At 48.6% G+C, this 13,844-nt stretch overlaps 1 protein-coding gene across 2 annotated transcripts in view; it reads right to left on the bottom strand.

The window, feature by feature from the left end:
- The window catches only part of ABTB3 (ankyrin repeat and BTB domain containing 3), a 298,989-nt gene that overhangs the window by 62,489 nt on the left and 222,656 nt on the right, over positions 1-13,844 (bottom strand). For both annotated transcript variants that reach the window (XM_057741445.1, XM_057741444.1), the window contains exon 4: positions 7,931-8,083. In XM_057741445.1, the coding sequence (XP_057597428.1) occupies positions 7,931-8,083 (153 nt within the window). The remainder of the gene's footprint in view (positions 1-7,930; positions 8,084-13,844) is intronic.

Genomic DNA, 13,844 nt, shown 5'->3' on the forward strand with positions numbered 1-13,844 from the left:
AGCCACCAGTAGTGACAAAAGGGCCAAGACACATCTGACTTCAGCCTGGGCTACAGACCATATTCCTGATGGTAGACTAGCACATCTCTTCAAGACGGTTCTCTCCCCTTTCTCTTAGAGGAAGCTGAAGCAACTGTCTTTGGCAATGAGGAGGAGCGGACCTTCTGGGTCCAGAGTGAGGGAGTAAGGATAATCACTAGCATTTAATGTGCATTGACCATGACACAAGTATGCTATATGATTTACATGCTATGTGGTGTTAAATGGTTTATATACATGTATTATTTTACTTAATTCTTCCTATGACCTTATGAGGTGGGCATACTATTGTTCCTATTTTATAAACACAGAAACTGAGGCCCAGAGAGGTGAGTAACTTGCCTAGGGTCACACGGAGAGTAAGAAGTCAAGCCAGGATTTGAACCCAGGCAGTCAGGCTGCAGGGCCTGCACTCCTAGACACTCTGCCCTGCTTTTTCTCTAATCAGATAACATGACCACTTAATTCCCTGGCAACCTCCCTCTGATGGAGAAGCCTGACACGGACTCTCTCATTTCCATGGACAACCAAGTGGGCGGCATCTGGCATGCAACATTTTCAAAATCGAACCCATCATGACTTCTCTGGCATTGTCCTTGTCCTGTATTTGTTAAAAGCATCCCTAGTTACACATTCCCTCAGAGTCAATCTTTAACATAAACGTTTGGTGAGGGGACGAGGTATCACACGCACATGCTACAAAGTCCAACAGTCAAGTAAGTTTCCCTCCCATCTCGGTCCCCCCATGCGATGGGTCGAAGTACGTCCCCCCCAAAAGATATGTTGAAGTCCTAACCACCCTACCCTGCATCTGTGAAGTGAATGTAACTCTATTTGGAAATAGAGTCTTTGCAGATGCAATCAGATTAGATGAGGTCATTAGGGTGGGCCCTAATCCAGCATGACTGGTGTCCTTTACAGGAAGATGGACATTTGGACAGAGAAACCCAGAGAAGACAGCCATGTGAAGGTGGAGGCAGAGATTGGAGTGATGCTGCCACAAGCCAAGGAACACGGTGCGGGGTGGGGGGTGGGGTGGCTACCAGAAGCTGGAAGGAAAAGGAAGGATCTACTCCAGACACTTCAGAGGGGGCATGGCCCTGCCGATACCTTGATTTTGGACTCTAGCCTTCTGAGCTGTGGGACAATAAATGTCTGTTGTTTTAAGCCACCCAGTCTGTGGTACTTTGTTACAGTAGCCATAGAAAACCGATACATCCAGTTTTCTAATTCCCCTCCTTGGTTATGACTCTGGTTATTGGTTTCATGCCTACCCTTCCAGAGACAGTCTGAGCACGGATAGCAAATACTCATGCATATATTTCACTCAAGAGTGACAGCTCATACGCTATTCTTTATGGTCCTTTTCACTAAATAACACACCAGGACTAATTTTTACAATTATGGTAAAGTATATACAACATAACAACTGATCATTTTAACATTTTTAACTGTATAGTTCTGTGGCATTAAGTACATTCACATTGTCACGCAACCATCACCATCACCATCACCCATCTGCAGAACTCGTTCCTCTTCCCAAACTGGAACTTATTAAAGAAACACTAACTCCCCAGGCCCCTCTCCCCCAGCCCACCAGGGCCCTCTCTAACACTGCTCAGTCCCTCACCCCGCCACGTGTGTCCCCAAGTCCTGTTGCTTCTATCTTCTCTATGTCTGTAGCATCTTTCCCCATTTCTCCATCTCTCCATCCCCGCTGCTTCTGCGTCAGTCCGGCTGTCAGCATCTCTCACCTGGATCCCTGCAAGAGCTTCTTGACTCCAGGTCCCTGCCCGCTTCAGCCCATTTTCCCTGCCACCGCCAGGCCCTCTTTCTAAAATACAACTCTAAGGTCAGTCGCATACTTAATCATCTGTGACTGCTCCTACCTCCTGCGGGATATAGTCAAAATTCTTTGGCGTGGCATAAAAGACTCTCCCCGGGCTAAATTTAGCCAGGCTGTCTGCATTGTATCCAACACCTGGTCCAGGGCCTGGCCCACAGGAGGTGCTCAGAGCAGTGCTGGTAGAACCCTGTGCTCTCAGTTTGAATTCCTTGTTTCCTCCAACACACATTCCCACCTTGGCCTTTGCATATGTGGTGCCCTCTGTGTAGACTTATTTTTTCTAATGCCCTTTCTCCCTTCTCTTCCTAGCTTCACCTTCTCTACCTGATAAATCCATTTATTCTTCAGGATTCAGATCTAATGGTACCTCTTGCATTTCGAGCTCTCCCAGATCTAGATCTTTACTGCCTTATATTAGAGCGTTAAATAGATTTTTCTGTAATTCCTTAATCCCTCTGCCCACCCACTTTCAGTCTAACTCATGGTAGGCCAGGTGCACAGTGGGCGCTTGGTCTGTGCCTGCTGAGTGCAGGGAGGCCTCACCAGCTGGGCTCCTGGAGATGCACTGTGGCCCGTCCCTGACACTGTTAGGGAGGACAGTCGAGCCCCAAACAACCCTCCTGGGATCAGGGAGAGGGTGGCTTTCTGTCTTGCAGGAGGCGTTAATGCGCTGACATCAGTGTGGGGGCGGAAGTGGTTCTAACGGGGTCACCATGGGGGCCAGCAGTGCGGGTTTAACGCCCGCTGGAGGTGAAGGAGCTGGCATTGCGCGTGGCTGCACTTCAAGTGGGAGAGGCCGGGAAGCGGCAAGGACAAGGGCACTCAAGGGGAGAGGAAAGTGTGGTTCCAACTCTGAGAGGCTGAGGAGGCTTCCAGGGCCCACAGGGCCACGCGCAGGGCGCAGGTGCTCGGCCTCTGCAGGTGACCTTCTAAGGGAGAGAACAGGGAGGCCCAGGTCTGCATTCAGGGGTCGATGTGGACTTGACCAAGGGAAATGCTGGCGTGGATGTGGCTCCAGATCTCCCACTCCCCAGTTTTCTCCATAAGCCCTTGGCCAGGATACCCAACATTCCTTTACAGCAGGCATGTGACACTGTCCCTTCCTCTCCGAGGTCCCGAGGTGCTCTGTCCCTCCCTCCTCAACTCCTCTCTACCCTACACTCTGTTTCACTTTCTTTGTAGTCCTCAGACTCTGTGAGACTATCTTGCTTACTATTGTCTATTGTTGGCATCTCCCCAGCGGCATGTAAATCCCGGGGACTCCATCTCCTCTGAGTCCAGAACAAGACCTGGCTCCATACAGGTGGGCAAGGAATGGGTGGAGAGCATCTCTCCTTCTGACATCAAGGGCTGGAATTCCCCGCATCTGCGTGATGCTCTTCTTAAAGGGCCACAGATGCTTACAGGAATGAGGACCAGCAGCTCCAGCAGCACCAGGCCTGCTTCCTATGTGAGGGGCAGCAGCTGGATTTTCCCTGACTTTGTGTCTCTGGGTCCCACACAGGTTCTGGGGGGCCATCAGCATCTATACATGTTTGGTAAATGAACCTGAACTTCTAGCTGTCATTATAGGGCTGCGTAAGAGGCACCAGAATTTCAGTTCAGGTGCTGCTGTGGCATAACCTTTGCCTTAAAACCTAGTCTGACCCAAACCAGACAAATAACGAAACCTGTTACCCTCAAACAGTGCCCAGGACACCTGGGAAGGGTTAAAATGGGTGGACCAAGCAGTGGCACAATTTGTTAAATTCATATGTGACCCCTTACCGAGGTTCCCCACCCCATTAGCAGTTGTCACCCTCATCTTTACAGGGGATGCACCTGGCCCTTGAGATGGGTGAGGTGACCTGCCCAAGGTGACCCGTTAGAAAGCAGCAGACCCAGATGAGAACATCTTGTGTGGGGTTTGGCCTCAGTGCTCGATAAACGTAATAGACAAGCAAAGGAAAGAACATAATGACTCAGGTCTCCTGAGACCTGTCCTGATACTCTTAGCATCTCAGCACCCCAAACATCCATCCTGGACTGCTCAAAATCTGGTTTGAATTTAAGAAATACTTGCGAAAAGATTAACCACTTCCTGGAGTGAGCTGTTGGTTCTAACAACCCGCAATTCCTGTTGGTAGGTGCTGTTTATCTACTAAGATAGCATTTGAGAACATCCCTTACTGTCATTATTTTAACACAGCCTCACTCCGGAGCAGAAAAACTGCTGCTTACAAAACTGGGGAAAACAACAAGTATTCACTCTTTGTATTTCTGAAATGTTTCAAAACCAATTACTAACAAGAAAATGTACAAACTGTGCCAGGATGTATTATTTGTTCTTTCCTTTATTTTTACTTCCCTCTTCCACCACTTCCCAAAGGGCAGGAAAAAGAAAAGAAAGGGCCCAAATTCCCAGGTTCAGATGATCTGATACTTTAATTAAGGAAGAATAAATGGGCCACCCCTGTCAGCTTACAACACGCATTAAATGGTGTTCCTTTGGTATAAACACGATTGCCATGGTGAGGTTTTACTGTTGCAGAATAAAGACAAAAGTAGAGCTCCCACAGGACTGACCAAGGTCACTGTGAAAACCAATGTAGCACTAACGTCAGACCTGGGAATCCTTGACTCTGCTTGCTCTGTCCCAGCTGGTGTCCAGGCTGCCTCCCAACAGGAAGCCTTGGCCAGCTGGTAGGTAATTACATGTGCTAATAGTCACTGACACTCCAGCCACCAACACCACGTCCCAAGTTCCCACATCTGTTAGAATGCCAAACTACCCACACTCTTCTAAGGCCGACTCTTTAGAGAGGTGTGTTCAGCTCCAAATGACTCAAAACTAGTAGCCTGCCTGGCAACTTTAAAGATGAAGAGGGTAGAGAGACAAGTCCCCTGGCCAAGTCCTCCATCCTATACCTCATCTGCCTCACAGTAACTGTGTGACCTGTCCAAGTCCCATAACGGCAACTAGCCTTAGCCTTCCTATCTGTAAAATGGGATAATAAAGTCTGCCTTGTGGAATTGCTGGGGATGGCACCGTGAAGACCATTAGTGCAAGGTAGGCGTCCAATACCTATTGTTGGCTATCTAAATGAACAAAACTTCTTTGATCCCATCCCCTGAAAACTGGAGACAGTAATTCCTACTTCATATCACACCCAATGTGATTGGACAATATATGTATAGATGTATCTGTATGTTGCCTAGACTGAAAAATAGGTACTCTTTAAAAAAAACCTGGCTCATCCGACTATGTACTGAATTTAGTCTAGTTAATGGAACTTGTCTTACACTTATTATTTAGGAAAATGTATAATGAAATACTATATTTTAGTTTCCTTTTGAAAATGATTTCCAAACTTGATGAAACTTTAGCTGGAACAATCAATTAGTATATTTTTTACACATATATCATCACCCTGGAGACACATGAGTCAAGAATTGAGAGGTAAATGACTAAACATAGCCTACAGACTCAAGTGGAACTGGCTTCCTTTGTTTCCCTGCTCTGTCTGCATCTTGGCCTGACAGGTGATCACAATCACATCTCGAATGGCAAGGCTGATGTCTCAAACTGGACAGACGTTGAAATTGAACTCCTCGGTGTGACACTTGGTCACTAGACCATGTAGCAAAAGCTCTGTGCTGGGGAGGGGCACAGAGATGCCAGCAGCCCTTGGAGCGCCTGTTCAGTCTATGGAATTAGGATAAGGAATAGAAGCATCTGGAAGAAGATTATCAGCATCCTCCAAGAGGGCTGACTCTAGGTCTAGGGCAGGGACCAGAAAAGTTGGTTATATCTTTGGATATCTGGGTTTGATATTTGGCTCCTAACCCTGTCACTTAATATCTGTGTGATGTTGGAAGAGTTACCTAATCCTGTTGGGTCTTGATTTCCTCCTCTGTAAAATGGGGAAGCACTACTTTCCTGAGATAACAAGAGTATTTGTTCTGAGGCTCACATGAGAAAGTGTTAAGATAAAGCAATACCAAGGTATGAGCCTGCATTCTGACTGCAGGGAGAGCAGAGACCTGGGGTAATGCTCACTAATAACGCTCATGTCACTTCCTCTTAGGCACTGTGTGGGTCTTTCATGTTCATGACCTTGCTTTGTGCTTGCACCAATCTCTGAGGGGGCTGCTATTATTGTGCCCATGTTACGGGTGGGGAAACTAAGATCCAGGTTAACCAGCTTGCCTAAGGCTGCACAGCAAATTAGCCACGGTGGTGGGATGTGGAGCCAGGCAATGGGACCCTGGAGCCTTTAAGCTGTGGGGTTTCCTGAGAGCATGACAAATAAGAAGTACTTTGTCAGCAAGAGTTAAAGAAGCATCTTACTTTCCCTGCCACCCAGTGGCCTCAGGTTTGCTGCAAAGAGGAGAGCTGGAGTCTCAAGGTCATCCCAGGTCAGAGCTGGGGACCGTGAACAGGGGCAGTGGGAGTGAGGTAGGGTGCCACGCTCAGGAAACAGGAGGCAAGAGAGTCTGGTGGGCAGATGATGGGCTTCAGAGTAAGAGCCACAGGATCGAATCCCTGACATCTCCACCTATAATCTGTCCCACCAACAGCTTCCCAATCTGTAAAATGGGAAGTTTACACTAACCCCAGGAGGCTGCTTCAGGGCTCAAAGGAGACAAGTAATGAATGCAAATCTCTTGTTGCAATTAATAACCAGCACATAGCAGGTGCTCAATAAATGGCTGCTCCCTTGTCTCTCTCCCTGAGACCTGCTGTTACTCTAGGTGACAAAGTGTAAAGGATGGTGGCACAGGCAGATTCTGTCTAGACAGAAATCTGAAGAAAGTACAACTCTATGGTTAGAACTATGGGGGCCTGAGGGTCTGGGCTGCCTGAATTCATATCCTGGCTCCACCACTTACAAGTCCTGTGACCTTGGGCATGTTATGTAACCTATTTGTGCCTCAGTATTATTATCTGTAAAGTGGGCATAATAATAGTACCCACTTCACAGGGTTTGGGGAATATTCGATATCAATTATTCTGTGAACAGTGCTCAGTTTATGGTAAGCATTCAATAAATGCTTGCTGACTTCCATTAGGCCTCTGCATGTTCCTGGGCTGCGGGGCATCTCTGGGCTTTCAGTAGGGTATGCTTGATACTGGAAACCCTCCGTTTCCTTGCAGACCCCCAATCAGATCCTGGAAGGGTGGACATCTCTGCAGCCTGGGCATATCACGGGCTAGATGAATTTTAGAGGAAGGGCAGTTTCTCCTTGGGTGGGCAATGGGGATTTGAAAATGGTGACAATGACCACCTGGACATCAGCGCAGGGAGTGAGGAAAGCACACCACACATGTGCACACATCGCGTCTGAGTTTCTGTATTTTCTGCATTTACAGCTAGGTTTTGACTCAACTGTGAGCTGTTTTGTTTCTTTCACTTTGGATGAAAGTGATCTCCCCTGCATGGGGTCCCTGAGAGGTGCATGAATAATTCCCACCCTGATGCAGGAGAGACCTGGGAGCAGGCGTGAGGAAAGGAGGGAGAGCCACTCCATCCCCGTGCCAAGTGAGAAAGCACAGGCGCGCTCTGACCCAGCCAGAAATTCTACGCTGCAAGGTTTTGCTAGAAAACTACATGAAGACAATAATTTACCTCTAGTGGAGAGAGGGAGAGAGAGCAGAAGAGGGCGGGAGAGGGAGAGGGAGGGAGAGAGAGGCAAGGAGGAAGGAAGAAAGGGAGAGAAGGAGAGGGAGAGAGAATAGAATAGAAAGAGTATGAACAAAATTAAGGCACATCGATATCTTGTAATCGAAGAACGAGAAGCATTCCCACACAGCCTTGCTCCTCGTCCTCCTCCGTCCCTGCAACTCGAGGGAGCTGCTTATTGTTAGGCGTCTGTGCTTTAAACCAGCGGAGCCTCGATCTCAAAGACTGCAAGGCTGCCCCGCGCACACCGCCCTGGGCGCAACCAGCCCCGAGCCCCCCGGGCTGGGGCCGCGCTGCCGGCACCGGGAGGCGGTCCGAGTCTGCGGGGAAGGGCGCCCTCCCTGCGCCCCGCCGCCCCCGGATCCTCCGCCCGCCGCCCTACCTGAGCTGGCGCGGCTCGCAGTCCACGCCGGGCAGCAACAGCCGGGCAGCCTGGCGGACGTCGTCGCTGTCCATGGAGAAGCTGCGGCGGTGGCCGGCGTGCGCCACGGCCACCCGGATCCACTCCATCAGCGGCGGCAGCACGAGGAAGGGCCTGCGGCGGGGAGGGACCGAGACGCGTTAGGGCGGCCGTTGCGGGGGCTGCTGGCTCAGCCCCACCCTCCCGCTCATCTCCAATCCCACCCCCACGCCCTATCCCCATCCTCTTTTCCTTGGAGACCCTGTCTCTCAGTTCAAAGTGGGAGAACCTTTGGAGACATCCGGACCGCACCGGTGACCTCGGGGCAGGCTCTCCTGAGTCTTTGGGCCTCAGTCTCCTCATCTGTAGAACGGGGATAATATGACTGAAAGGATACGATGTGACTCTTCTGTGAGTGTAATCTCCCTCGGCGATCATGTGAACATAAAGGAGATGACTCACTTAAAGCACCAAGCACAGGGTCGGGTGCTTCGTAGAAAATCCAATCAATTCCTGGGATTATTAGGACTTCGGGCTCCCCATGGTGAGTCCAATCGTAAATTGTCCTCTAACTCTCTCTTCCCACCCCTAGCTGCTCCTTGTCATCCTGGAGTTCTCCCAGGCCTCAGCTCTGCCCAAGCACCAAGCTGCCAGCAGGCTTTAGCATCTGGAAACGAGGAGCCTTCCCGGAGAGCCTGGCGGGGCAGCCCAGAACTGCCAGCAAAGTGCGGCGGAGGAAGGGGCGGCGCTTTGCGACCTTGGCCACACCCCTGAGGCCTTGGGAAGTCCCAGGCTCCCCACCAGCTAAAGGGATCCAGCACGCGTCCAACTCGCCGCCAGAAGTAACCGAGATAATGCTTATGGCTGAACTATAACTTTCTACGTGTAATACATTTGTGCCATCTTCCTGTTTCTTCCGGTGATGATCATAAACTCCATTCTCACATTAGGATTGAGGGCAGGGGAGCTTTTGCAAAATACTGATACCCGAGTCCTATCCCGGGGATTCTTATTTAATTCATCTAGGATGGGGCTGGACATTGGCAGTCTTTAAAACCTCCCCCAGGTGAACTTAATGCGCATCAGAATTCTCTGGAGGGCTTGTTAAAATGCAGATTGTTGGGCTCCATCCCCAGAGGGACTGATTCAGCAGATCCGGGGAGGTGGCCAAAAATTTGCATTTCTAATGACTTCTAGGGCGATCTTGATGCTGCCAGGCTGGAGGTATACACTCAAAGAACTTCTGCTCTAAAGTATGGTATAGGGCCTGGGAATCACCTGGTTTTGCGCGTGCGTGTGTGTGTGTGTGTGTGTGTGTGTGTGTGTGTGTGTGTGTGTGGGAAAATGCAGATTCCCTGGCCTTATCTCCAGTAATGCCGATTGCATAGGATCCATGAATATACTTTTAAAAAGCTGTCCCTATGATATTGATTTAGGTAGACCAAGGGCCATGCTTTGAAAAATGCATGGTGTAGATCAAAAAGGTTGCCTACCATTCAGCATAGCTACGACCAGGGTGAGGCACATGGGACCCCTGGGTGCAAAAGTTCAGAAGGCCAGATCATGCTAATATATTCTAGCAGCTCTCCTGCCTCACCCTAGCTGCCATGGGAGGGAGAAAAGGGTGGTAAATAAAGGGTTTATTGACCCAAGGCAGCAACCCCCTGACAGTATGCAGATGTCATGAGCTTCCCACCATGTTTTGATGGCAGGTTTCAATTTTCCTAGAAAGCAAGCTACTTATCCAATGTTAAGATTCAACAGCTTTTGCATTCATCTCAGTTAATCCCATTCCTGGTCTCATCTAAATGGTTAGGACCAACCTACAAGCTAGTTATGATTATGCCCATTTTCTAGATCAGGAGAATGCAGTTTACTGAAGTTAAATAACATGTCCTGGGTCACAGGGTTAGCAAGTACGAGAGCTGGGAGTCAGACCCAAGACATCTGACTACACAGCCCATGTGCCATGACCCCATGTGGTGCCCATGTGCCATGACCCCATGTGGTGCCCATGTGCCATGACCCCATGTGGTACCCAAGTTCTCTTGTCCAACTTCCCAGCACCATGGGAAGTGATCTGGCCTTGGACCTCTGAGGGCATGACATTTTCATTCCTGCTCACACAGCTCAATCTCCTATCTGTAAGGCCTCCAGATCTTTAAAAATCCACACCCCACTTAACCTTCAAACCACAGTTCAAATCTCACCTCTCCCTAAATATTTCTCTTGAGGACTCCTCCCAACAAGGACCCCTCTCATCATAGCCCCCACCCCAGTGGCCTTACCCGTGGCTTTGCAGATGCCGCATTAGAATGTAAACTCCATGGGGCAGGGACCTGGGAATGCTGGATTCACCGATCCAGCCCCATCCCTACTCCCAGGGCAGTGCCTGGCAGGCTGTGAGCACTTAATAAATACTGTGTTCGTGAAACAGACTAAGATTTATCAATTCCTTACTGGGTGAAAGAGATAAAATTGAGTTTCTGGACCCATGGACCTGTGGGGCAGACTCCCAGGGAATTTTTGCCTGGCTCAACCTGCCGCTTAGGCTGTCCTCCTCATTCTCTCATTCTCTCCATCACCCAAACTGAATCAGGCACTCAATAAACACACACTGACGTGAAACTGAATTGGATTCTACAGTCTCAGGTGAGCAGGACTTATTTTTGACACTGCTGAAACCATCCCCAGGTGCTCAGAGAATGCCCCTCTGGGTTGTTTTTTCAGAGGCAGCACCCTACCACCCCCTGGTCTGCCTTTCCTTTGCTCTGTGCCCCCCGAAGCAGAGTCCATAAGTCCCAGTCCCGGGGCTTGGCGGGGTGGGGTGGGGGGGAGGCGCTGTGTCTCTAGCAGACTGCCCTTGAGTGCCTGCCTTTCGCGTTAGATGCTGAGGCCCAGGGCATGCAGCCAGCACCTGATGAATACCGAAGAGGAGAAAAAGAGGCCCTACTGCCTTCAAAATAACATCTTAATCAAGACAGCTGGCGAGCACCAGAATAAGAAACCTCGAACCTCTGGATTCCAGCCTTTCCTGGAATTTTCTATGTACCTATTTTCCCCTTTCCACATTGCCTTCTTTTCGTCACTCTGACCTCAATAGTTTATAAGCTCATGAATACTTTGCCAGCAACTCATTTAAAAATCTTCTTATCTTGTCTACTCAGAGGGAAAGAAAAATAGTATTATTTGTGATGTTTCTTTTGGAGGAGCTGGAGATGGGAAAGCATGCTAGGGTCTTGAGTTAAGCAGATGGTGGAGAACGTTGAGGGAAAGAAGACTGCATTCTCCTGATATATTTTTTAAGAACAATGTTCCACTGGCTACTGACTTTGTTCTAAAGTTGTCTGTAGTGACTAAAACCTAGAGGAGGCTGAGGAGCTCATGGCTTAGTGAAGTGGATTCAACATCAAAATCACGGGGGTAGCGGGGGAGGATGGGCGGGGGGAAGGAGTGAAAATTGCCAAGGCCCTGATTTGACCCCCAGAGTTTTGGTTCAACAGGTCTGGAGTGGGGCCTGGGCATCTGTATTCTAAATAAGCACCTCTGGGAATTTTGGAGCAAGTCAGGTTTAATAACCCCTGACCAGGGCAGAGCCATTAAAATCATCGCTATGGCCTTAAAAAAACTAAAAACAGAGTTACCATATGATCCAGCGATCCCACTCCTGGGCATATACTATACAGACAAAACTAATTAGAAATGATACATGCACCCCAAAGTTCATAGCAGCGCTATTTATAATAGTCAAGACATGGAAACAACCTAAATGTCCATGGACAGATGAATGGATAAAGAAGATGTGGAACACAATGTAATACTACTCAGCCATAAAAATGAATGAAATATTGCTATTTGCAGCAACATGGATGGACCTAGAGATTATCATACTAAGTGAAGTCAGACAAATATCACATGATATTGCTTATATGTGGAATCTAAAAAAATGATACAAATGAACTTATTTACAAAATGGAAATAGACTCACAAACATAGCAAACAAACTTATGATTACTAAAGGGGAAAGGAGAGAGGGATAAATTAGGGGTTTAGGCATAAAATATACACACTATTATGTATAAAACAGATAGCCAACAAGGACCTCCTGCATAGCACAGGGAATTATACTAAATATCTTGTAGTAGCCTGTAGCAGGGGGACGTCTGAAAAAGAATTACTTAACTGTGTGCCTGGGACTGGCACAATATTATAAATCAAGTATATTTCAATAAAATAAAAAAAAAAGTAAACCCTAAAATAAAATGGTTGCTATGGCTTTTGAAGAGAAGGTTTGTGGTGGTTGGACCAGAGGTTCTAGAAGGGAAAAGAAAGCCTAGATGCGTTTCTTGCAGGGTCAAGATAGCAAGTCAGTTCAGGAAGGTTGTTGGGCCCAGATTCAAGGAGGACATACACGGGTGGGGTCTTTCCGAAATGGTGAAGAGAGCTGGTGATGAGGGTGACCACCCAGAGTAGAAAGGGAGTCTCGTGGGGGGAGGGGTGGGCTACGTGGGAGAGCTTGGTTTGTTCAGGATTCTGGGGAACTGAATTCCAGTGCTGAATCTGCCCAGAGCTCACAGCAGGACCCTGGTTCTGGACTGTAAACGTTCTGGCTCTCAGTGTCTTCATCTGCAAAGTGGGTGGGTTTGGATCAGAGGGTCTATTTCAGGGGTTGGCAAACATTTTCTGTAAAGGGCCAGGTAGTTTTTATGGGCCATACCACTTCTGTTGCAGCTACTCAACTCTGCCATTGCAGTGAGAAAGCAGCCACAGACAGTACACACATAACAGAGGGGGCCGTGTTCCGAGAAAACTTCATTCACGAAATCAGATGGTGGGTCACAGTTGGCCAACCCTGGGTCTGTGTGACTCCTTCCTACTCTACAATTCTTTGATTCTATTGAACTAGCCAGCCGCCTGGGGGCTTAGGGTGAGTCTAGGGTGTGGATCAGAGAAGACGGGAAGAAGCACGGGAAGGTCCTAATGACAAGCACAGAAAGCTCTGGAGAGATTAGAAAATAGAAGGTCAAAGAGGTCATGGTTGGATTTGGGGAACACTGAGCCACAGGCATTGCCTTCAGTGATAAAACCCAAACCTGGCCAAAGGTGTGTAACTGATGAAATGTTATCTATTAATGTCATTTATTCATCCAACAATCCTCTAGGGACCATCCATAAGGCAGGTATGCGTCCAGGGGCTGGAGACAGAGTGGAGAACAGGACACATCTATGTTCTCATAGAGCTAGCAGTCTAACAGGGAGACAGATAAGAAAGCCACAGACTAACAAGTCATAAAGCAATTACAAACTGTGATCAGTGCCAGGGTGCTGGGATAGAGAATAAACAGGGTTGAGGGGGGGTAGTGGGAAGGCCTCTCTGAGGAGGTGACAAAACCCCGAATACGTGAAGGAATTGGCCATATGTGAATGTGTGTGTGGAGAGATGGACGGTCTAGGCAGCAGTAACAGACTGTGCAAAGGCCCTGAGGCAGAAAAGACCTTTACTGCTCAACCAAGGGCTTTCACATGCACCCTGTCCTATTTGGCCCACCAGGACAGATGGGGTTGCCAGGATATGTGTGAGGAAGGATCACTGTGGTTGGCTGGATAATGGAGCCCAAAGATATCAGGTCCTCTTCCCTGGAACCTGTGACTGCTGATAGCAAGAGAAAGTCTGCAGATGTGGTCCAGTCAAGGATCTTGAAAACAGTATCCTGGATTAACCAGGTGGGCCCTAACTGCAATCACAAGAGTCCCTATGAGAGGGAAACAGAAGGAGATCTGACACAGGTGACACTGAAGACAGATGCTCTGCTGGTGGCTTGAATATGAAGGAAGGGCCACAAGCCAAGGAGCGCAAGAAATGCAGCTTTAGAAGCTAGAAAAGGTGAGAAAGAGC

Source organism: Hippopotamus amphibius, chromosome 7, assembly GCF_030028045.1.
Source record: "Hippopotamus amphibius kiboko isolate mHipAmp2 chromosome 7, mHipAmp2.hap2, whole genome shotgun sequence".
NCBI lineage: Eukaryota > Metazoa > Chordata > Mammalia > Artiodactyla > Hippopotamidae > Hippopotamus > Hippopotamus amphibius.